Here is a 26,375-nt window from a genome sequence, read left to right as displayed (position 1 = left end):
ATCCCAAGGCAATCAGATACTACCAAGACCAAAGCCGACATCATGCGGGTATAGCATAAGCATATAACGGTCGATAAGCATGAATCCAACACCCAAGTATGTTATAAAAACATCTGCCAGTGAGTAGGCACACCCCCCAGTCAACGGGGCAAAGTGTTCCTGCCACTACCAAAACTTGACACAAGTAGGTGTCAGTTCACAAAGATACGGATCCAAAACTGAGACTCAGCTCATAAGCATACAGTGAACCAAGACAAATAATGTATCATCCCAAAGGGCAAGAAATCCCAAAGTCTCAAGTGTCTGTAACTGCTCAATAGCACGTAACTGCTCAATGCATAAAAGTACCGCTTGCTCAATGTCTGATAAGCATTCAAGAATGCTCCCACTGGCACAAAAGCCATATGTATGAGCTCAAGAGCTCAAGCCAAGGCAAGACACAGTGCCAATGACATAAGTCCAAGACAATACATCAATAGTACATCCTGAACATGTAGGCGGTAGAGCTTCCGTATGTAGCATCCATAAGTATGTAGGACATCAAATACATCCCAATCCAAACTCTGACAATCCAAGTAACATCCAAGACTACTCCAGATAATCCAAAATGCATCCAAGGTAGAGCTTCAATGACTACTCAAGCTCAACATATGCATAGGATAATCAACCGGGACATGAGCATCAAGCCGTAGGCAACATGTATGCATAAACCCAAGGAGCATCATTGTCAAAGCATATACCACTGTCAAGCATGAACCATGTCAATGAGTGCGTAATGTCAAAGCTCTTCCAAAAGCATCCAGAATGAAATCCAAGCTCGAAGTCGTACCCCGAAGATCAATACTTCATGGCATATATCCAAGACATAGGCCGGAACCAATAGGCATAACCCAAAGCATGTAGAATAGCTTCAGCCCGCTTTTATTACAACATGAAATGACTGTCAAAAAACTGAGAAATTTCAATCCCAAATCAGTGCCAAATGGTTGCCAAACAATAGGCATACATTCCTTTAACATGTAGGCATCATATGGGACCAACCGGGCATCAAATGACAATGTTGGGCAAGTATAAGCATCAAATGTTACTGTAGCACTGTTATAAACTGTCTGTGGACTGTTATGACAGTCCCAAAATAGTGCTAAATCAGCCCAGAATTAATGTCAATGCTTAGCCTTCAATACGAAGCATCAAAGCATGTGCAAATGCCTCAAATGAAGCCTGTGGAAGTGCCCAATGGCCTGGAGCTTGAGGAGGACTGGTGTAAAGCAGATGTAGATCAGCCTAGAAATAGGCGCAAACAATGTGCTGCTGTCTTGGGAAGACCTGCAGCCCACGTGGCATAGCTGGGGTGGAGTAGGGGCTCAAGTAGGTGCCCAAGGGGGCACACACCAAGCCTCAAGGGTTCTTGAGCAGGGGCAATGAAGATATGAAGCAATGGAGGTTCAATGGTGGTTGCCCCAAACTGTTCACAGCCTATGTGACCTGAGAATTGAAGTAAATCCTAAAGAAAATAATCAAATACCTCTTATGGAATGCCATGAAGATGCCCAATAATGCCGAGAAGGTGCTCGGGAAGCCGGGGAGTGACGGGAGCTCGAAGGAGTCGAATATGGCTGCCGGGAAGGAGACCCAATGCGAGTAGGGAGTCGATGGGAAGCTGAGAATGACACGAACCAAGCTCAAGAGTCGGGAAGTCGAGCTTTGATACCAATTGAAAGGGAGAGACGGATCAAAGCTTGGACTCAAGAGCTATGGCGGGAGAGCAAGAGCAAAAAAGAGAGAGACAAGAAATGGGAACTCCAACAGTCACAATGTGTGACCGGGCCTTCCTTTATTCAAACTGTCACTAAAAGAATAAAGAATAAAGTGACGGTGACAGGCGCCCGCCACCTGCAGTGTGCAGTGGCGGTGACTGTTAATGTAGTGATACACGGGTACCTAGGCGGAGGCACCTTTACCCCCAACAGTTCATGGTTATTTTGCCTTGGTTTTGGTGGTATTTTGGCAGAAAACAACAAGTAGTTTTTGAACTATCTGCACTGTTTCACCTTGCAGTATGGCATCTTCTTCCACACTGACAGTGCTATCTTCAACATCACTAAGCTTGATGGTACGAATCATGCATATTGGAAGAGCCAAGTTTGGCAGGTATTGGTGTAGAATTCATAGATAAAACAACTAAGGTTGCATGGAGAGCAGCCTAAAACTATGATTGATGACGAATGGATGGAGCTTGATGAGTTATGCAAGTCCACCCTTATCTTGTCTCTCACTAAACAGGTGCATTACAATGTGGTTGAGGAAGCACAAAGTGCTTGGCAGCTCTGGGATAAAATCAAGAATCTCTATGCAAGAAAAGTCCAACAAGTCAGATGTATTGACTGAATCAACTTATGGACCTGCGCATGAAGGAGAATATGATGATGTCTGCTCATTTGAGCCAGTTCCATGCTATTCTCAATAACTTGACTTCGTAGGGCATTACTTTCAATGATGAGGTTACTCCATTGTTTTTGCTTGGAACTCTAAGTGAGTCATGGGATGTATTCCGCACTGCCTTATGTGCTCCTGCTACTATTTTGAACTTGCCTGATGTAGAGAGTGCTCTTCTGCAAAATGAAGATATCAATCGTAAGAACATGGATGCCTCTCATGTGTCGCATGCTTTGACTGTTAGAGGTAGAGATGGTAGTGGAAAGAATGACTATGGAAATGGCCGTGGCAGAGACTTGTAGAAGTCTAGGTCTAAGTCGTGTGGTAAGTCGTGTAGCAAGTCTCATGGGAGAAATGCTAATGTGACATATCATCATTGCGGCAAGAAGGGTCATATACGCCCACAGTGTCATGAGTTGCGCAATGAGAAGTGCAAAGAGAAGGGGAAAGACAAAGTACAGGAAAAGTCCTCTGATCGCAGCATGGTACCTGTGAAATCCAGTGTGAAAATCGAGGAGATAAATGTCATGCAAATTGAGGACTCCGATGGGGAGTACATACTTGCAGCTAGTTCTTGTGATGCTATGCCGTTGACCGAGGTTCACTCTATTATACGCAATGCTCGTTTTTGGATTCTAGTGCTTCATTTTATGTTACAACATGCCCTCAGTGGTTCCACTCCTACCGCACTGTCTCTAGTTTAGTTCGCTTGGGTGATGATGACAGGTCACTTGCTATTGTTGGCACTGGGGATGTATGGCTGTAGTTCTCTAATGGCAGTACTTTTCTGTTACAAGATATACGCCATGTGTGTGCACTTACACGCAGTCTTATGTCTGCAGGGCAACTTGATGATGATGGGTTTCATGTCTCTTTTGGGGATTCTGCCTGGAAGATCACACATGGGAGACTTGTGCTTACGAGAGGTGCCAAGGCTGGCAGCCTCTATCCTCTTGTAGTTGATGGGTCCTCTGTTGACCATGTTTTGTCAGTGGGTTCCATCCCACATGTATCTCTTTGGCATGCCCATTTGGGCCATATGTCTTTGAAGAGAATGAAAATGCTTTATGGTTTGTAGTACTTGCCACCCCTTGACTATGTATGTTTTGATTCATGCGAGCATTGTCTTTATGGTAGACTGACTAGGAATACGCATAAGAAGTCTGGTAGGACACGCACGAGTAAGCCCCTGGCATTGGTACATTCAGATATCTATGGGCCCATCCCCTGTCAATCTATGGGTGGTGCAAAGTATTTTGTGACGTTTATTGATGATTTTTTGCATAAAGTTTGGGCTTATCCCATTAAGCTTAAGTCAGATGTCTTGGCTATGTTTCAGAGATGGCTTGCATTGGTTGAAAACCAGACTAGGCATAGGCTGAAATGCCTTAGGACTGACAATGGGGGAGAATATGTGTCACATGCCTTTGAGTAGCTATGTGACGAAAGGGGTATTAAGCATAAGTTGACCACCCCCTATACCCCACCCCATAATGGCTTGGCCGAGCGGATGAATAGAACCATCCAAGAGCTTATACGTAGTATACTTAGCCATGGAGGCCTACCACAAAGCTTTTGGACTGAGGCGGTCAGTACAACTGTGCATATCATAAATAGATCACCTTCTAATGGTTTGGATTTCCAAGTTGCAGAGGAGGTATGGACTGGGAAACCTCCATCTTATGCGCATCTACGTGTCTTTGGATGTGAGGCATACTGCCATATGCCCAAGGAAAAGAGTGGTAAGCTAGATCCTAAGAGTGTCAAATGCATTTTCCTTGGCTATGGAGATGCACGAGAGATGGGTTACCGCCTCTAGGATCCGCAGACGTGGAAAGTCATCCGTAGCCATGATGTAGTCTTCCATGAAGACAAGATGCATAGGTAGCTTGAGAAGGTGGTAGAGATATGCAAGGTTATATTCCAGGAGGAGCCACATGCTCCTGCACAACCAGTTGGACAGTCTGCAGTAGTAATTGGTACACATGGCCAAGGTGTTGGACAGGATGTTAGAAATGCAACAAAGCTTGTAGTGAGACGGTCTACTAGAGATAGACGTCCCCCTAATAGATTTGAGCCCTTGATGCATTATGTCTTGGTTATAGATGCAGGAGAGCCTCTCACCTATGATGAGGCTATGCATAGGGGTGACAATCACTCCTGAGAGAGGGCTATGCAGTCTGAGATGGACTCCCTGCATAAGAATATGACTTGGGATTTAGTTGCATTGCCTAAGGGCAAGAAGGCTTTGCCATGCAAATGAATGTACAAGCTGAAAAGTACTCCTGGAAAACCCAAGCCGACTTATAAGGCAAGACTTGATGCTAAGGGTTTTAAATAGGAGCATGGAGTTGACTTTGATGAAGTATTTTCTCCTGTGGTCAAAATGACTGCCATACGCTTGGTTTTGGCCTTAGTTGCGTAGCTTGACTTGGACATGTATCAGATGGATGTCAAGACTCCATTCTTACATGGGGATTTGCATGATGAGATATACATGGAGCAGCCTAAGGGCTTTGCAGAACCTGGTAGGGAGCACCTAGTGTGCAAATTGAAAAAAAGTATTTATGGCTTAAAGCAGGCACCTAGGGAGTGGTATCACAAGTTTGATGCCTTTATGCAGTCATAAGGCTACAATATGAGTGCTATGGATCCGTATCTTTACACAAAGAAAGCCAGTGATGGCTCATTGCTTATTTTGGTACTTTATGTGGATGATATGCTGCAGCAAGGAAAGCTCATAATGAGCTGGATGCTCTTAAATCTCAATTGAAGAAGAGCTTCGAGATGAAGGATTTGGGACAAGCCTCTCACATTCTTGGTATGCGCATTAAGCGGATAGGCATCAGGGACTACCTACCTCTCACAAAGGGAGTACATTCATAAAGTCCTTGAGCATTTCCGCATGTAGGATGTGAAGCTTATTGGCTCTTATGTGAAGGTCTCACAGGTTGATTATCCACAGGCAAATGAGCAGAGGGGCGAGATGGCCAAGATCCCTTATGCATCTACATGGGTTGTTTGATGTATGCCATGATAGCCACTCATCAAGATATTGCCTTTGCAGTTGGTGTTGTGGCACGCTATATGGCTACACTTGGCAAGAAGCATTAAGATGCCGTGAAGGGTATCATGAGATACCTGAAGGGCATATCAGATATGTGTATTTGCTATGGCAACCAGGATACAAGAGTTGTGGGGTACACAGACTTCGATTATGCAGGACATGCAGATAGTAGGAAGTCCACTTCTGGCTATGTATTCACCTATGCTGATGGAGGTGCTGTCTCTTGGATGTCCAGGGTTCAGAACTGTATGGCTCTCTCTACCACTGAGGCCAAGTATGTTGCAACCACTGAGGTTTGCAAGGAGGCCATATGGTTGGGCCGTTTGGTTCATGACCTTGGGATTGATTCTATACAAATGCTGCATTTGGATTCTATGAGTGGTATTCAGCTAGCCAAGAATCCGGTCTTTCATGCGAAGACGAAACACATTGAGGCGAGGTATCACTTCATACATGGGGTCGTGGAGGATAGGTCTACTGACCTTGTCAAGATCTCCACTAACGAAAATCCTGTAGATCTGCTCACAAAAAGCCTCACTACTAAGCACTTTGCCTTCCACAGGAGGTTGATGGGCGTTGGATGAGATGATGTTTTTCCTCATCCTGTTGTATATGTGTACATTGTACTGCCTTTTTCTTTTTTCTTTTCACTTCTCACTGGGGGCAGATTCTCCTTTAAGTGGGAGGTTGTTGGGGGTAAAGGCGCCTCCGCCTAGCCGCCAGTGTATTACAACACTGACAATATGCACCATTGCACACTACAGGTGGTAGGCACCCATCACCATCACTTTATTCTTTATTCTTTTAGTGACAATTTAAATTATGGAAGGCCTGGTCACACATTGTGACTGTTGGAGTTTCCATTTTGTGTGTCTCTCTCTTTCTTGCTCTTGCGCTCTTGCCATAGCTCTTCCAAGCAAGCTTTGGTCCTTCTTACCTTTCAGTAAGTTGTGAAAACTCATTGTAGATTTCAAGTAAATTAGCCACCGAGAACTTTGATCGGCCTCCACTATAGAGGTATTATCGTCTGCAAAGAACTATACAACTGTTTGGGCACCATCCGACAAGGGTAGGCCTTTTATGGCATTGTTATGTAGTGCTTTGTCCATTCTTCTTAGCAAAGGGTTAGTTATCAAGGCAAAGAGCAGGGGGGCCAAGGGGCACCCCTGCCTTATAGATCTATGTAATTTGAAAGGGGCAGTGACAACTCAATTGATGCTTATGGTAGTAGAGGCCTCTTTAAAGAGTGTGGCCACTAGATTGATGAAGGTGGTTCCGAATCTCATAGTAGCCAATACAACTAGGATGAATTTCCAGTTAACTCTATCATACACTTTGTCCCAATCCATGTTGATTAGGACAAAGTCTTTCTATAGGCTTAGTGCACAATCCATCAACAAGATCAAGGTGAATACTGCATCATGGATTTTGCACCCATTGGCAAAGCCATACTACCTCCCTAATGTAATTCAATAGGTCTACTAGATTAGGTCCACACACATCCCAGGTCTTCTGAAATGCTTTGATGGATAGGCCATCAATACCAGGTGATTTGCCAATCTTCATCAAGATGACCACTTCTTTTACTTCCTCTTTTGAGGATGGTCTGTCAAGCATGAGAGCTTGATCCACCAAGATGAGGGCAGTGGCTCCTTCTAGGAAGGTACAAACTTTACTATGATTATCTGAGGTATACATTGGTTTAGTTCAAGCTAGATGCTTCTTAAATGCTTCTAAGAGAGAGGACTGATCATGCACCAAAATACCCTATTGATTTACAACCCTAGTGATTATCTCCTTTTTTTGTTTTGCTTTTAGCTTCCCAAAGTAGTATGTGTTTGGGGGCCATCACCCAATAGCTCCCACTACCCCTTCATCTGGATCTTTGCTCCTTTGATAGCCTTGTCTTCTTGCTTCCTCAGGTATTCCTTTGCCTTGCATATTAGAGTGTGGATACCTACATCTTTTGGGAACTCTCTCACAGTAGTGAGTGGGGCACCCTGCCATGAATAACTAGTTCTACCCTTTTCCTTCTTGCCATTGCTTTCCTCCTTTCATATATTTTAGGCACCTCAATGATGGCTTGTTGGCATTTAATCCATCTATAGTCTAGAGTGGCATAGTTGTCCTTGGCTTGCTCCCAAGCCTTCATCATTTTTTCCACAAATATCTTTGCCTTGAGAAAGGATGTGTTCAAATGAAACGAAGGTGGGCCTTGGTCATTATCTGCCAATATAATCAATTTGAATATCATCAATATGGGCAAATGATTAGATGCAATGCAGTCTTCCAAGACAGCATATCTAATGCCACCATTAATATGCCATGCACCATTGGATGCATAGACTCTGTCCAACCTACTGCTCCTCCAAGTCTAGGTCTCTATGTTTATTGGGCCATGTTATCTTCTTGACTTCGTCTCCCCCAACTACAATTGCAAGATCCTCTAGTTCACATGTTGACACCAGGGCTTGCTAGGAATCTCTTTCTTCAGCAATCATTGTTCCTCCCCAGTGTGTCTTATCACCAAGCCAATCCATCATATTCCAATCCCCTCCTATCACTACACTTTTCCCTTGTAGTTGCTGCATGAAAAAGTGCCATTGATTCACTTTGACCACCAAGCAGTTATTTGTATATACTGAGCAGGCAAATAACTCTTCATTGTATGACTCAACCTTTACATGTACACAACTACCATCTCCTATAGAAAAGCTTCACTCTAGCCTACGAGAGTCTTTGACCAATAGCATGGTACCACCTTTGCCTTTGCTCTACACATTGTAGAAAGTAGTATAGCTTGGTACTTGCATGGCTTTACATGCATCCTCATCCACTTAAATTTGTGTAATGCGACAAAGCATGGTTTTCATTTTTTAATGAACTCGAATGTGATATATTTTCGAAGGTGAGAAATCATGCCTCTAACATTCTGGGTGCAAAATTTAAGCTTCCTTGAGATAACAGATCTCTTAGTATAGCGGAATTGGTTGATCATTGATTGGTGCATGATAATTTTGGTCCACATAGGTGCTTCTTGCCAAATGTTTGAGAGATGGTCTACCACTAATTTTCTTGGCTTCCTTTGTTCTCTTACATTTTGGGGGGAGTATTTTCTTTATTCCACTCGTTGTTCTACACCTCCTTGTCTTTTGTACCTATTGTCGATGTTCTCTCCACAGCACGTACTCTATTATCCTTGCCTTCCTTATTCTTCTCAATTGTCTTAGTTGGTGGTGCATGAGGGCCTTCTCTACTTGAAATATTCCCCAATGGTTGTAGCTCCCTTTGCAATGTATGTGGCTTGTCTCGATTCTTTTCCTTTTCTTTTTGATATTCCTATACTTAGCTTGGAGCCATCGAGGATGTTTTCTTCGGGCAATTCCTGGCAAAATGACCATTGGCTTTGCAATGGTAACATGAATCCAGTAACATAGAGAATTTGATAGTGAGGAGTATTTTCATCCTAGATGGGACTTGAAGTTGCAAGTATTTTGGTGGCTCGTCACTTGTCCAAGAGGATGTAGGCTTTACTAGTAGCTTTGATAAGTCCCCATGAGGTTGCTGTAGGAGGAGCATATAGCACCTTTCCTAGCATCGCAACAATTGCAAAGACTTCACTAAGCATCCATGGTGGTAGGTCTGTAAACTCAATCCAAATTGGGCATTCATGGTTGAGTACCCCATCTAGGGAGAATGATGCATACCATGGGATTGTGTACACCAAGTTTCCTTGGTATCCAACTATCGATGCCATTAGCCAATCTCTTTTAGCCCTAGAACCCAATAGAGCAAAGTAAAAATCCCTACCCACAAACTTAAACTAAACCAAAATTGCTCTTCCTTGGTATGTGTGGTTGAACCACCTGCTGAACTCTTCCTCGACTAGGGGCTTGCCCATGAAGTAGAGGTACACTCATGTTGCAAGGAGTATGGCATATCCTTGTTTGACTCTGTCATGGGACAAAGCAACCATAGCTCAGTAAACTCATGCATCATTGGAAGCGTTAGCCTTGCATGCAATATTGTACTTCTCTTGGTCTTGCCTCAATGCCTTCTCAACCTCAACCATGTCCTAGTTATTCTATTGTAGAGCAAGTTTGTAGTCTCTGTTCACTTCGTTACACTCTGCTTGCATCTCCTTTGTGCGCATTGCAAGGGAAGTAGCATTGTGAGAGAAGTGAACAATTTATCTAATGCAAGCAACCATCCATGGACATTCCATTGCCATTGCCATTGCCATTGCCATTGGTATAAAGACATTTTTAAGTTTGTTTGCCATTAGATGATATAAATACATTTTTAAGGGACATTCCATTGATATAAGGTACTTGCTAGCCGCTAGATGATAAGGATGAAGGCTCATTTCGTGTTGGCTTAAGAAAGTTCGAGTGAAAATGATGTGCATGGTACGTCACGATATTCCTTGTACTGACATCACCTTGCTTATTTACCAGTTAAGAGGTGATTGATCATATAATATGCAGAGAGGAAATTCTTCAAGCCAAGACAATTCTACACCATTTTCATGTTGTGAAACTAATGTCTTGATTGAATTGATTATACACATTGGCACACATCTTGGTATCCATGAAGATCACACATGTATCCACGCACCCACCCACACTCCCACACCCCCCTTGATGACAAATACAATTGATGACCGTTCACGGAGCCTATGTACCCATGACGAATATAATTGATGATCATCACTAATGGCTGTTGCGTAGAGGCATTGCTCGTGCAAAGCTTGTTGCGTTCTCGCCATGACGATTGCCGAGTCAGACGATCTTCCTCGCGCAAATGTACGCAGAGTGGTGAAAAACAAGCTCGTGGAGCTCACCAAGGACATGACCGAGAAGAAGGAGATTTCCCTCCACAAAGAAGCCGTCCTTGCCTTTGCTGAGAGCGCCAAAATATTCATTCACTATCTTTCGGCAACGTACGGCATCTCCCCCCTTAACCACGGTTTAGGGTCTTGCTCGTAGTTTGGAATTTCTGATGTTCTTTCTTCGGGTTTATTGTTGCATGGACAGGGCTAATGATATTTGCAGAGAATCCAAAAGACAAACTCTTAACTAGATTTTTGGCTTCTTTCTTGGCTTTGTCTTTGTATTATCACTCTCACCATAGCTTAACTCTTAAGGAGCAAATTGAGATAAATGTTATCACTCTCACGAGTCTCGCATCATGAACAGGGCGAATGACCTCTGCAGAGAATCCAAAAGACAAACTGTTAATGCAGATGATGTGCTCAAAGCTGTCGAGGAGATAGATTTCCCAGAATTTGTGGAGCCTCTTAAACTTTCCCTTGAAGGTATCCATCGTTTCTCTTTTATTTCTCATATTTGCTAGTAACAATGTTTGTGAAATTGAGGTCGGCCTGTTCTTCACACAAAAAGCATGGAACTCAGGAATTATGACTGGTGGGTTTTGCCTTGAAATCCCGGTAGACCTGAACTGGGGTGCCTCAAAGATCCACTGTTCTAATAAGCCACCATCAACTACCTATGCTGAAAAAGATTGGGGGCCCACTTCTGAGTCTGATAATATGCCAATTCTGAACAACAGTCATCTTGGGAATTACATTAGGAGATTTGGATCATTTTTACCAGCTAGAGATTGAGATAAAGGAAGCTGATTGGGGAGATGTGAATAAAGATTAAACTTCGGGCAAAAGCTCTCAGTGACCAGCATAAGACCTGCCAAATCACCTGCATTAATACCATTGACAGGGTAAACCGAGTCTTGATTTGATCAATCAAGATTGTTGAAATCTATGAATGGCCTGTATATTCGTAGCTGGTTCTGCTACAGTCTACTATACTGAGGTAGTAAAATTAGTGGCTTTGATGTCAAAGGTATTATGGATTTCGGCCTAATTTAACTCCTATAAAAGGATTAGGTTGTGGGCATTCTCTCATGTCCACTCTGTTCATCCTATTCCATCACTTGCATTGCCAGCTCTCCATCACCTTCCTCCTCCTCCTCATACTTCATCATCTTCCTCTTCATCGGCTGGTGCACCTGCCTTGGAGGACTGCCTCTCAGCCATTTGGTGGCTCCACCATGCCCAGGCTACTGTCCCTGCCTACTGGTGCTGCCGCACTTGCCACATCAGCTGTCACCCACATCAGCCAGTCGCTGCCATCCTCTTGACTGCTGCCGAGAAATCTGCTAGTGGTGCTGGCTACTACTCAGCCATCCTACAGGCTGTGTTTTGACTGTTGCTAGCCATTTGCCTGCTTCTGGTGCTGCCCCGTACTGCCTTGGTGATCCCATGCTGCCCAGCTGTCACTGGCTGTCGCCTTGCTGCTGATCCTTCTATTTGGGTCTTCTCATCTGTGTACTGCTGTGAGCTGCTGTCTGTTGCTCTCCCTCAGCCCCAAAATAGCCCTTTTTATCAACATTGGTGGTTTGTTGAACTTGGGATTTGTGATGGCTGACAACACTCTTTGGTACTCTCCCTTTGCCTGCTCCTGTTAGCAGATTAGTCAGTCCATATGTGAGTCTGGTTGTGTTTTATTGGGCTACGCATTTCTTTTTCAGTGTGGATCAATGGATGCCAGTTATTTTGCCCTGTTTTATGGGTGAATGGCATTTTTTACTGGCTGACTGCATTTCTTGGCTCTTCAGATGCTGACTGACCTCATCTTGTTTGTTGGCTATTTGTACTAGGCTCCCTCCTCCTAAGATATCATTGATAGCATACTTTGTTACTTGCAGGTCGTGTTGGAGAGAGGGAGCTAGTGCTAGTGTCTACTTAGTCGGTGACTCATGGTTGTGTTTGATTGTCTCATGTCTTGATATATGGGTTCCATTTCCAAAGCATTCTTTTGAGTTCTTTCTTTTTGTTTTCTCCATCTTTGAAGTCTCTCTTTTCTCGTGTTTTGTGTAGGCCATCTCACGGACTATGCATTGATACCTTTTGATCCATCATCCGGGTTCCTAAGCATTTAAACTATCATTAAATGCAGTTGTTGCTCCTAGCATCCTAGACATTGATACTAGGGTTAAGTTTTTCTAGGATGGTTAAGTTGTCTAGGGTTATGATTTATTATAAGAAGGGACATTGTTCATCATTAGCATGTAAGTGTGGCACTATTCATTGTGATCGCCTTGAGAGTTGTACTCTCTCTTTTCCATTAATACATCACTTGTCATTTTGTGATTGAGTTATTGTGCATTGATTAATTCTCACATTATCTTTTATTCTCTATTAGTTGATTGTTCTATTACTCATCTGGGCCAACAATGGTATCAAAGCAAGGTTATCTCCATTATCATCGCCATCACGTGTGACCATCCGCCACCAACTTGCCATTGAGCTCCTCCTACTCAGCCAATTGCTCCATGAGCCATTGCGGCCACACCAACTCCATTTTTCTCATCAGTGATTGCACACGTAGTACCCCTACTTCCGCCCACTTCTTGCTGTCACCAACACAGACACTAGTTGTAGTCTTTCTAGCTTGCCACCTATTCAACAGAAGTGATGCCTTCGGCTTAGTAGTGTAGTGAGGCTCTCGTGTCACCAAGTTGCCTCTAATATATGCTTCTTGCTTGACCTTTGCTACTTGTGCAACCAGCTGTTCTTAGCCACGCCATTGCCCATATAAGAGCACTGTCCTTGCCATAAATAAGCTCCGTTTCGACATGTGGTACACCCTATTTGGAGAAGCCTATCAAAAGTTATGACTTGTTTACTTCGGCAGGCTGGCCCTGGATTGCATGCTGTCCCTAGTCTCTACCCACCCAATTTTCATTGTCAAAGGGTTCAGAGTAGTACTGTGTAACCCTTCCTTAGTCCACCCCTCACTCCCCTCTATTTCTCATTGTTTTTGAGGGCAAAAACCTTCAGTGAGGATGGATTGTAACAAGTGGGATACACACTGACTAGGGTTTAGACACCCAGTTACACTGACCAGGGTATATAAGGTGTAAGATCCCCAGATTAGGGCAACCGGTTATTATCAAGATCATACTCTTCACCTTCATCTCCAACTTCCATGGCTTCCTCCTTTCTTTTCTCCTCTTTTCTCTATTTTCTTCTCCTCTTCTAGTCATCTCCAACTTCCATGGCTTCCTCCTTTCTTCTCTCCTTTTTTCTCTCTTTTCTTCTCCTCTTCTAGTCTTCTCCCTTCTTCTTCTTGCTCTCTTTCTTTCTTTTCAGCTCTTCTTCTCTCTCCTCTTAGCTTCTTTCATTACATCAAGAAGGTAGAATTTATGTCCATCTGATAAATAGACCAACGATAGTGGGCTGCAAGAGCCAAGATAGCCCGAATAGTAGACATATGAGCCGTAGGTGCAAAAGTCTCAAAATAGTCCAAACTTGCCCTTTGAGTAAAATCCTTTGCAACAAGTCTAGCTTTATGCTTGTCCAAGGAATCATTTGCAAGGTACTTGGTCTTATAGACCCACGTCACACCTATCACCTTCGTTCTCAGGAGATGCGGAACCAACTTTCAAGTTTGATTACGCTCAATGGAATTGAGCTCCTTCTACATGGCTCAACGCCAAATATCCTGTGCACGAGCCTTCTCAAGTTGAGTAGGCTCACAGTCATGAAGAATCTGTGACACAAGAGCATAGTTCACACAGAGTGAAGTATTTGCTGGGCATGTAAGTGAGTTGATTTGTGTGGATTGGTAGGAGAAGTAGGAAAATAAGAAACACCTGAATCTTGCATGAGTTGGTGGTACTAACGAGGAATCCGAATAGGCTCATCCTGCTGCGAGGGAGACCGAGTAGCCTCCAATACTTGCAATGCACGTATCTGTGAAAGGGACTCCCCCTCACCAAGGGAAGGTAAATCACAGCAGTGGAAGGAATGGCTTTCAACAATGTAACTGAGATTTCAGCATATAATCCATGCATATACCACTGCAAAGTGACTCCCACTTCAGCAATATCACCAAAAATACATTTGCAATAATCCCAAATCTGCAAGTGATCACTAAGACTCCTACACCATGAATATTCAGCAATACATAAACTTAATGGGAGCTGCCAAACGTGTGTATTGCATACATATATTCCCAAAAGCACTTTTGATACACAGAAACATCAGAATTCTCTGCAATTTCTTCAAAATCTCACAAGTGGGAGATAATAAAATCAAATTTCACTGCTTTACAGCACCAAGATTGCTTCAACAATGTGCACCAATGTCAGTAAATTCGGCTCAGCTAAGCAAAATTTTATTGATACATGAAAAACCCCAAATTTTCAAAGTGCACAATTTCTGCAATTTTCGGGTCCAATGCAACTGTTATGCATGACTGGCATCAAATCTAGGAAAACCCCCAAATTTTTGGGCATAATTATGTGTAGATTTGAGAGTTGTGTTTATGCATGTGAACCCTTGTCAGCGGGAAGGAGAATAGTCTGCAGAATTTAATTTAAAAAAATGACAAAAGAAAATGGCCGAAACATGACCATTGACTTGTTGCCTCATGCATGGCCTGTGCCGTTGCACCCGAATTGTTACCTGACCTGTTGTGCACCTGCTCGACCTGTTACCTCACGCCTGTTGATTGTTGACTGTTGTCTGCGTGTCGCCTCATGCTTCACCTATTGTGCACACAGCCGCCTTTTGTTCATGTTGTCGACTGCTGCCCACGCCTGACCTGTTTGGTTGAAATGACCGTTGCGGGCTGGCTTGCTGCCCATTCTGGCTTAAATAAGTGCAATTGACAAAACTGATTAGTCGCCTGGTCAAGGCAAACGCTTGCTACTCATTGATTGGTTGAAAGGTGAACAACCTGACTCCTTTGTGTGTGTCGAATTGGCATGCACTGTCCTTGAGAACCACGCATACTCTTGTTGCCTCTCTGATAAAAGTTTGTTGGGATGAGTGCGCAATGAAGTGTGAGACAGAAATGGAGTAGGATCAATGCTAAGAGTGAGAGTGAGAGAATCCCAAGTTGAGTGTACCAGTTGAGTGATGGTACACAAAGAATAAAATGTATTCATATGTTAGGGTACAAATAAGGGTGTGTTCACACCCATAAGTTTATACACACTAAGATTAAGGGACTTTACACACGAAGAGACTTTACATCCAACAAGGACAAACTTTGTCGTCGCCAAGGCACCCTTGGTATCCTTCGAATCCTTCTCCTTTGTCATAAAAAAAGGGTACTTTTACCAACACTTCTCCTCGAAATAAGTGCCCTTCCCCCAGTGTGGACACTTAGGCTGCTTCTCCTTTTTCTCATCCTTCTTGTCCTCTTGTTTCTTGTCCTTGACTTGTGCCTTCTTCTTCCCTCATCCTGTACATGTAGTAAATGCCTTGGTGGAGCTAGAACCATTGGCCCCAACCTCTTTGAGTCGCTCATCATGCTTCAAGACAAGTGGTGAAAGCTCCTCCCATAAGAGTGTCTCGTGGATCCTTGATGTGATAAGGTTGGTGTAGAAGGCATCAAACCGAGATGATCGTAGTTGAGTCAAAAGGATCAAGCCATGTCTTCAAAGAATATCAGCTGACCAAGAGAGGCAAGCTCACCTCTCGTATCCTCCATCTTCATGATGTGCTCCTTCATAGAGGAGGAATCATCAAGACTGAGCATTCGTAACTTCTTCTCAAGGGAAATCTTGTGGGCAAATGTCTTGTGTTGATACAAAGATACAAGTTTTTTCCACACTGCAACCTGCGAACATGCACAAGGACAGATTCTTGCAAACTCATAAAGAGAAAGAATCTGCTTGGTCCATAGAAGTCCCATCTGTTGGATCCTCCTTAGGACAGGGGATGGAATTTGAAACAAGAGCCCAAAGATCAAAGGTATGGAGTATGCACTCCCTTACATGACCACAATGAATCGTTTGAACCATCGAGTTTTTCTTCTTTGGGTAATGAAGGTATGATAGGCACCTGCACCAAGGGTATTAAGGACGGCATCTTTACTTTGGATGGAGCCTTTTGAGATAGATTAATAGAAGGGGGATGGGTGTGAACGAGGGACTCCTCTCGTGACTATAATCGTGATAATTGCATCTCTGCAAAAAGAGTGTTTGGAAAGAAGCTACTTCTTTGAGTCATCAAAGCTCACGAACTAGTAAGACATCTTCGATCTTGTAATCACCCAGAAAGCTACGTTTATCAAAGAAAGGCTGTCACTTGCCACTCGGAGTTGTCGCTTGCACCAAGAGGATGTTGCCTATGCCAAAGAGCTACCACCTGCACCAGAAAGCTGCCGCTGTCAAAACAGAAATTTGCGTTTGCTGCAAAATGTGGAAAGCTGGAGCCGCCTGGCGTGTGGACAAGGTCACCTAGTCCTAGACATAGTTTCCATGTGTTTCGGAAACGGGAGTTTCGGAATCTGGAAGAAATGGAGTTTCGGAGTTTTGGCCATTTGAAATTTTGGTGGAAATGGCGTTTCGGAGAAACCAATAAATTATGATTTTATATATATATATATATATATATATATATATATATATATATATATATATATATACACACATATTAAGTATACTAGAGACTAGAGTCACTGGTGACTGATCAATCTTAACTTTTAGCACAAGAATCTAACTTCCTAGACCCATGATTTAAATTTCACAAATCACATTGCGCAGCAATTTCACATAGTTATCAATTTCGCAAGCTGCAAATCACAAGATTGAAGAAATCTTAAATCACCCAAAATAACTTACAATATTTTGAAACAAAAGTGTAACATACTAACATCATAACATCTGTCATCCAAGAATCATGATCAAAACTTAAAAGTTAAAAGTCAAGTTCATCATTCATGAGACTCATCACTCGTCACTCATGATAATACGAGTAGTCACCGGTGATAGATCATAGTACTAAGTAGATCCATGATACATCAAGATTTATCATTTATCATTCAAATTTCAAAAGAAGGCAACCTAGATTCTAGAATCTAGATACATCTAACATCAACAAAAGCCAATTTAAAGACTCAATAGTCAAGACTACAAGCTATAGCAATGATCATATGATGTATCATGTGAGTCGTGACATGTCTCAAGAGTCAAATATCAAAGTAAGATAATAGATCTATGAGATCTCAAAGAACTGATAACTTCAAAGTTCAAACAACGGCCACTAGCCAGCCATGGGAAAAAACATAAGCAACTGACAACTGTCAACAGTGCTCAACATCAACGATAAAGGCTCAAGGCTCAAGCATCTGTAGCAACATCATCTAAGCTAATAGAGGTGCTGTCATCTTGATCCTCCTCTGGCTCATCGCTATCCACATCAGCTGATGGGCTAGAACTATCAGAAGCCCCTGAATTTGCTAGAGAATCTGCTAGAGTAGTTGAAGTGCTAGCTCCATCTATGGCTCTCTGACGTTGTGAAGTAGTCTTGCTGCGCGTGGTATGGCTCGGGGCTATCATCTTTTGTATAGTTTCCAGAAACAACGTTTCTGGTGCCTAGAAATGGGACGGCCGTTTCTGGCCGTTTCCGTTTCTGGGTGATGGCGTTTTTGTCAAACAAGCGACGGCAGGGTAAAACCCCCAAAACTGGCTGCGTTTCTTAGTCGCCTGCATATTTCATCTCTTCCCTTACACGTTTTGGACTCTCCTACTGCTGCACCTGCTCGAACTGAAGCAATCGTGCCTGAACCGCTGCACACCAGCCCGTGGTCACTCAGTAACGCTGAAAGCTCTCTTCTCGAAAGGTAACCTTCAGATGTGAACATTCAGCTTGTTTTCCTGTATATTTCAGACCTGAATGTCTGCAATTTTCAGCCAAGATATATGAAATTTTTCGTCCTGCCAGTTGTGTGTGCACTATTTCAGCATTGTGTGCCATTTGTTTATGAACATTCAGCTTGTTTCATGTAGATTTCAGACCTGAATGTCTGCAATAATCAATTTTCAGCCAAGATATATGAAATTTTTTGTCTTGCCAGTTGTGTGCACACTATTTCAGCCTTGTGTCATTTGTTTGTGAACATTCAGCCTGTTTCATGTAGATTTCAGACCTGAATGTCTGCAATAATCAATTTTCAGCCAAGATATATGAAATTTTTTGTCTTGCCAGTTGTGTGCACACATTTCAGCCTTATGTGTCATTTGTTTGTGAACATTCAGCCTGTTTTCATGGCACATGTAGATTTCAGAACTGAATTTTTGCAATTTTCAACCAAGATATAAGAATTTTTTTTTCTTGCCAGCCATATGCACATTATTTCAGCCTTATGTGTTATTTGTTTGATGTTTGGACAGCTTGCAGCCAAGCAAATACCATGGCTCCTAATCCTAATTGGCGCCATGTTACTCTCATAACCTCATATGAGGGGTCAGGTGGATCTAAAAAGTGGAAATGTATTTATTGTGGCATGGTGAAAACAGGGAGTGTCACTAGGGTCAAAGACCATCTTGCTCATGTGCCAAGAAGAGACACAGCTCCATGTGCAAAATGTACCAAGAGTTGTGAAGCTTTCTCTTGATTTATGAAGGAGGCAATGGCTTTGTCTTATGACAGTTGGTGTAGAATAGGACCAAGACTTAGCCACAGCTTAGCAATAAGAGGGTAGCACAAGTGTGGTTGAACCGTCAAAGAGAAGTAGGGCTGCATCAAATCTTGTTGCAAGTGCATCCGCTTTAGCCTCGGTCTCTGATTCACGTGGGACAAGGACTCCTTTGCCTTAGCTTGAACTACGCACATGGGAGCTCAAGAAGGAAAAGATATGCATTGAGGTTCCATTGAAAAATGCATCGAAGAAGTATGGGTGTACCGCTTTGTGTGATGAATGGTTTGACGCCCGTAGGAGAAATGTGTATAATGTCATGGTCTCATGCTGTAAAGGCACTATGTTTGTGAAGGCCATTGATGTCTCTTTTCCAAGTCTTGTAGTGACAGGTGCATTTATATGGCAGCATTTGCGGGATGTCATCTTGAAAATCGGGCCTGAATATGTTGTGCAGGTTGTGACCGATAATGGAAGCAATTGTGTCTCCATGGATAGCATGTTAGAGGAGGAGTTTCCAAACATTGTATGGACACCATGTGCTTCTCATTCCATTGAACTTTTGATTGAGAATATAGACAAAATTCAATGGGTTGAGGCCATATTCAGCACGGCCACAAGTATGGTCAATTTTGTGAGGAGGAGGCCCAAGGTTCTTATAATATTTCACTCATTTAGCCACCTTGAGCTCTTAAAACCCTCCACCACCAGATTTGTCTATATCTTCATTGTGCTTGAGAGATTGATGCGCGTTCATCAGGAGTTGGTGCGCATTATATGGTCTGATGAGTTCATGCAGTGGGATGAGTATGATTATTCAAAGACCATGGCATTTCGGTGCAATGTCATGAATGATACTTGGTGGAAAGATGTGGAGGCTATGGTGAGAACTCTCAATTTTATCTACACAGTGCTACGCATTACCGATATGGAGGTAGCACTATGGGTCTTCTTTATGAGTATATGAATAAGATAGGAGAGGCTCTAAAAAAAATAACTTTTTGCCCTCGGACAAGTAAGTAACTCTCGAGTCTTTATTTTACAAATTGATATTATATATGTGAATTTTGAAATTTGAATAACTATTCTTGAGACTTGAATTGACATTTCTTCAATGTTGACATCTTAAGGACTGCTCAAATCGTAGTTGTGTGGGAGAGGAGATGGAATTGGTTTCATAGACCAATTCATGTAGTGACCCATGTTTTGCATCCTCTTTGGCGAGATGATGAGCTGAGTGAGTGTGAGGAGTAAGTAGAGAGACTCAGGTAGAGAGACTCTAGCTTCTCTAGCTTCTCTATGAAACCAATTCCATCTTCTCTCCCACGTAGCTACGATTTGAGCAGTCCTTAAGATGTCAACATTGAACAAATGTCAATTCAAGTCTCAAGAATAGTTATTCAAATTTCAAAATTCACACATATAATATCAATTTGTAAAATAAAAACTCGAGTTACTTGTCCGAGGACAAAAAGTTATTTTTTTAGAGTCTCTCCTATCTTATCCATATACTCATAAAGAAGACCCATAGTGCTACCCTCCATATCGGTAATGGGTAGCACTGTGTAGATAGAATTGAGAGTTCTCACCATAGCCTCCACATCTTTTCACCAAGTATCATTCATGGCATTGCACCGAAATGCCATGGTCTTTGGATAATCATACTCATCCCACTGCATGAACTCATCACACCATACAGTGCGTACCAACTCTTTGTGAATGCGCACCAATCTCTCAAGCACAATGAAGATGTAGGCAAATCTGGTGGTGGAGGGTTTTAAGAGCTCAAGGTGGCTAAATGAGTGAAATATGGTAAAACCTTGAGCCTCCTCCTCACAAAATTGACCATACTTGTGGCCGTGCTGAATATGGCCTCAACCCATTGAATTTTGCCTATATCCTCAATTAAAAGATCAATGGAATGAGAAGCACATGGTGTCCATACAATGCTTGGAAACTTCTGCTCTAACATGCTATCCATGGAGACACAATTGCTTCCATTATCGGTCACAACTTGCACAACATATTCAAGCCCGATTTTCAAGATGACATCCTGCAAATGCTGCCATATAAATGCACTTGTCACTACAAGGCCTGGCAAAGAGACATCAATGGCCTTCACAAACATAGTGCCCTTATAGCATGAGACCATGACATTATACACATTTCTCCTACGGGCGTTAGACCATCCATTACACAAAATGGTGCACCTATACTTCTTCCATGCATTTTTCAGTGGCTCTAATTGAACCTCAATGCATACCTTTTCCTTCTTGAGCTCCCGTGTGCGTAGTGCCTCTGAGGATGGGCCGTCCCATTCACATCCAATGCGGCTGATGGCTTTTATGGTTCGCCTCCATTGCTTTATTTTAGCCACATGGAAGGGAATAGCACATCTAATGAACAATCTCATCAACTCTCGATTTGCCTCAGCTATGGCTTGCTTTTGCATAGTAGCATGTGTGCTAGCCCTCTGTATTGAACCTCTAGGAGCACATGAAACATCAAGCCGAGGCAAAGGAGTTCTCGTCACACGTGAATCAAAGACTGAGGTTGAAGCGGATGCACTTGCAACAGGATTTGATGCAGCCTTGACGGTCCAACCACACTTGTGCTACCCTCTTGTTGCTGAGCTATGGCTAAGTCTCGGTCTTGTTCTGCACCAACTGTCAGAAGACAAAGCCGTTGCCTCCTCCATAAATCAAGAGAAAGCTTCACATCTCTTGGCACATTCGCACATGGAGCTGTGTCTCTTCTTGGCACATGAGCAAGATGGTCTTTGACCCTAGTGACACTCCATGTTTTCACCATGCCACAATAAATACATTTCCACTTTTTAGATCCACCTGACCCCTCATATGAGGTTATGAGAGTAATATGGCGCCAATTAGGATTAGGAGCCATGGTATTTGCTTGGCTGCAAGCTGTCCAAACATCAAACAAATAACACATAAGGCTGAAATAATGTGCACATGACTGGCAAGACAAAAATTTTCTTATATCTTGGCTGAAAATTGCAAAAATTCAGTTCTGAAATCTACATGTGCCATGAAAATAGGCTGAATGTTCACAAACAAATGACACATAAGGCTGAAATGTGTGCACACAACTGGTAGGACAAAAAATTTCATGTATCTTGGCTCAAAATTGATTATTGCAGACATTCAGGTCTGAAATCTACATGAAACAGGCTGAATGCTCACAAACAAATGACACAAGGTTGAAATAGTGTGCACATAACTGGTAGGACAAAAAATTTCATATATCTTGGTTGAAAATTGATTATTGCAGACATTCAAGTCTAAAATCTGCATGAAACAGGCTGAATGTTCACAAACAAATGACACACAAGGCTGAAATAGTGCACACACAACTGGCAGGACAAAAAATTTCATATATCTGGGCTGAAAATTGCAGACATTCAGGTCTGAAATATATAAAAAAACAAGCTGAATGTTCACAGCTGAAGGTTACCTTTCGAGAAGAGAGCTTTCAGCGTTACTGAGTGACCATGGGCTGATGTGTAGCAGTTCAAGCACGATTGCTTCAGTTCGAGCAGGTGCAGTAGTAGGATAGTCCAAAACGAGCAAGGGGAGAGACGAAATATGTGGGCGACTAAGAAATGCAGCCTGTTTTGGGGGTTTTACCTTGCCTGTCCCCTGTCTAGTAGAAACACAGTTTCCTGGAAACGGCCAGAAACGGCCGTCTCGTTTCTGGGCACTAGAAACGCCGTTTCTGGAAACTATGGTCCTAGATGATGTCGCCTTATCTTCAGAAGGGTCGACTAGGCTTAGGATCACTTGTGTGGGCTGTAAACGCAGGCTGAAAGTCTGTGTTTTGAAGATCCGGGCTGCTCCTTTTAGCGATGAAAACTTGCTCTTCTGCAAGAAATCTCCAGATTGTGTCCTTGCTTAGGCCATGATACCATATGAGAGTGCGGAACAGAAGAGAAACACGAACATAGAGAGAGAGAGAGAGAGAGAGAGAGAGAGAGAGAGAGAGAGAGAGAGAGAGAGCAAGCAGAAGATGAAGGAAGAATAGTGCACTGACTGAAGAAGAATGCTTATACAAGGATGATGGACTGATCAGTCCCTACACGCAGCCAATGAAGGCACCAGATCAGGTTGATGACGATGGTAGCACCAAGCACGAAGAGTCAGAGTGTCAAAGTGTGCACTTGCAAAGGGAAGACTGAAGACTAAAGAGTGTGTGTGCCTTTGCCAAGTGGGGGGTGCAGCTATAAATAGCAAAATCACAAAAAAACTGGCCGACCTGATCTTGGAGAGGCCATAAATGCTGGCTGACCAGCATTTAAGGGGGTGCAGCTATAAATAGCAAAATCACAAAAAAACTGGCCGACCTGATCTTGAAGAGGCCATAAATGCTGGCTGACCAGTATTAAATGCTGGTCATTGAAGAAAAGGCCAAAAAAATAGGGGAGACCTTGGAGAAATCCCAGATGACATTGACAATGTTGGGCAGGTGTAGGCAGAGACCGTGGAGAAACTAGGCTAGGAATGCACACAAGAAGCTGACAAATAAAGAAAATGCACCTAAACTACCAGAGCTCGTGTCTCCATCAGAGTCCCCGACAGGAGCTCACAACCAAGAGATGACATAGACTGACATAACTAACATAAGAAGGCTAACAAGAGCCTCGTGAATCGACTCATGGAGTAAGTGCTACTGGTGGAAGAAATGACAAAGCACACTGCACGTGAGTACTCTTGAGAATGGGCTTTAGCCACAATGTAGTGTCTTAACAAGATTATGTATGTCCTTGTGATTTCCTAAGGATTTTGAAGCCATGACCTCAAGAGGCCTTTGTAAATTCAAGCCTTACCAGCATACTATCACCAAGGATTTTGAAAGTTGAATCCTTTAGTAGCTCTTCTGATACTTGTCAGGATTGACTTTTGAAACTGGTTGTGGCTCAAAGCTACAAAATGTCACACTAGATTTTTTGCTCGACTGACTGAATTATTGATTCCTAGCTTTTGTAGCCTGTCTACATTGTGAAGTCATGCTGACTGAAATTGAATCCTAAGAAGGAGATTGTTTGAGGCTGAGCAGACTGGCTATTATAAACAGAGACTGTGCATGTCATGCACAAACAGAGTCTGGACCTTGAAAAGCTCCTCCATTGATGGATTTCCTAAATATTGTTTAAAGAAACTCTCATGGGTAACATTGTGATCCTTCTAATGGCCAATGATCAACTTCTAGACCACCATTGGGTAAAAAGCTCCCTTGTTTTTCCTTCCTGTTCTCTCAATTGGAACTTTTCAAATGTGTTAGACCCAACCTTATTTATATTGCACAATTTGTGTACTTTTTTTTTTTTGGGGATTTGTTTTCGTGGGATTATTGGACGAGTATTCACTTGTCTATTAAAGGCAGTATCCAAATTTCTGACAATGTCATCAGCAGCAAAGAAATGTATTATGAAGACACATGGGTGGTTTATGCCGAAAGTAGGAATACACATTGTGATCAAGCAATATGCAGATAGATTTAGTTGTATAGTTCAGTGCTATATATTGGCGTATGATTCGCAAAGGGCTTGGAGATTTACACGTGACACACAATTACTGTTCAAGCAGTTGACCTGTGTTATGCTTGGCAAGGTTTTAAATTTATTGATCCACTCTGGCTTGGTTGTGAATGTTTAAATTGATTCATCCAGCCTTGCTTATTGGAATACAAAACCCCTCCAATAAAGTGAAGACATGACAAGGCTTGCTTGCTTGTCAAGGTTTTAGATTGATCCAATGGGCCTTGCTTATTGGACTAAAACCTCCTTCTGAAACCAAAGGTATGACATTGTAATAGGCAGACACATATAAACTCACAAGTAGATATCAAAAAATCAAAGTCCCTTTTGGTGACTTGTTGTGTGCTCTGTACACACTAGGCTTAAAAAAAGGTCCTGGGTTCAAACCTTGCAGATTTGCACATAAATCCAAAAAAGTTATGGCAGTCTACCTGTATCATTGGGTGAACTCAGGTGTATATTTAACAGTTATGTATTGGCAATTCAAGAAGTGATGCATAGTATGGCATGTACATTTCTGTTTTACACAGAGTTTCGCAAAGATAATGCAATCAAAAAGCTTGAGGCCAAGGAGAAGGTTCAAGTCAAGAAACGAAAGGCAGATGGTGAAGCAGAAGAGAATGGGGAATCAGGAAAGGCACTAATTGAGGAAACCAATCACGTACCTGAGGAGACCAATGATGTACACATTGAAGGTGAAGAAGCAAGCAAAGATGTCAATATGCAGGATGTTTTGAGTTCTTAATGCTGAGACTTTGTTAGCCCATTCAGAAAGTTGGCCCAGCAACACCCAACTGTGGTGCTGTCACTCAGTATTAATCCTCTTTGTTATGTATTCAGAAAGTTGGCTAACACCAACTGTGAAGCTGTCACTGACTACTAATCCTGTTTGGGATTCCTAATGGTCTCAGGTGTTATTTCCCCCATTTGGCAGGGTTTTTTACCATATCAGCTTAGGGCTATGATTTACACTGAAAGAATTCAGGGTATGCTTATCTGCACTGATTGTAAAATTGTTGGTTGCCAGTTAGAAACAGCCAGTACTTACAGGAATCTATAATCATACAACTGCCGTTTGTCTTTGGAGGTACATGTGTTCTCTCTGTTCAATACATCTGTTCTTAAACAAAAGGAAAAAAGAAAAACAAGAAAATTTGGCTCACCCATGAGGTGATTTTCTTTGTGAAGCCACATTTTGCAATGCCTTCTTAGTAGAGCATGCACAAAGGTTGGTCAATTGTTTTAAAGGTCTTAATTCTTAGTTCTCTAGGCCTAGTAGTCATATGGGGCCTACGGGGGATGGATGTACAAGTACTTATAGGGCCAATGATTTTAATGCTTGCATGATACATTTGACAACATGAATAGAAAGTAAACCAAGTCCCTGTAGATTGTAAAAGAAAGTAAACCAAGTCCCCGTAGATTGTAAAAATGATTGGCATGTTTTACTTCCTTGAATAGAAGAGAGAATTAAGATGTGATTATGACAGGATACAAAGAATGGTAGATTGACTTGGTGCCTCAATACATGAACCATTTGAAATTTAGGATAAATATGCAAAGAATCGTAGGTTGATATAGAGATAAAGTTTGAACCATCTGAAATTCATGTATAGTGCTGTCATATATTTATGTAATGAAAATATACATCCAAGAAATTTATCAACGAGCTCTATAAAGATATAAATATGCTATAGAGGTAAAGTTAGGAAGGGCTTGATTTATGGTGTTTTTTTATATTCTAGTCATAATCAACTTGTTTTTGTACTTGAACTTACATATTGGTCTAATGCAAGTAGTTCCATACGTAAAAATTATACAGCACTATGGATAGAATCTGAGCAAGGAGTAGAGAATACACAGT

The 26,375-nt window shown here is 42.4% G+C and overlaps 1 protein-coding gene and 1 pseudogene across 1 annotated transcript; one reads left to right on the top strand and one right to left on the bottom strand.

The window, feature by feature from the left end:
- Nucleotides 1-10,147: 10,147 nt before the first annotated feature.
- LOC148021413 (DNA polymerase II subunit B4-like) lies at nt 10,148-25,601 on the top strand. Its single transcript, XM_087699269.1, has 3 exons — nt 10,148-10,445; nt 10,702-10,820; nt 25,042-25,601. Exons 1-3 carry the CDS (start codon nt 10,270-10,272, stop codon nt 25,254-25,256), a joined length of 510 nt encoding a protein of 169 aa, XP_087555395.1. The 5' UTR covers nt 10,148-10,269; the 3' UTR covers nt 25,257-25,601.
- Nucleotides 20,433-21,861, bottom strand: LOC148021414 (uncharacterized; annotated as a pseudogene).
- Nucleotides 25,602-26,375: the final 774 nt, after the last annotated feature.

Source organism: Lygodium microphyllum, chromosome 18 (assembly GCF_053477565.2).
Source record: "Lygodium microphyllum isolate KBCC chromosome 18, Lygodium_microphyllum_v1.1.10, whole genome shotgun sequence".
Taxonomy (NCBI): Eukaryota; Viridiplantae; Streptophyta; class Polypodiopsida; order Schizaeales; family Lygodiaceae; genus Lygodium; species Lygodium microphyllum.
This window is presented reverse-complemented; position numbering and strand designations above follow the sequence as displayed.

Coding starts and splice junctions, on each gene's coding strand:
- LOC148021413 (XM_087699269.1), top strand. CDS start 10,270: ATGACGATTGCCGAGTCAGACGATCTTCCTCGCGCAAATGTACGCAGA. Junction 10,446..10,701: donor ATTCACTATCTTTCGGCAAC/GTACGGCATCTC, acceptor CATCATGAACAG/GGCGAATGACCTCTGCAGAG. Junction 10,821..25,041: donor TCTTAAACTTTCCCTTGAAG/GTATCCATCGTT, acceptor TGTTTTACACAG/AGTTTCGCAAAGATAATGCA.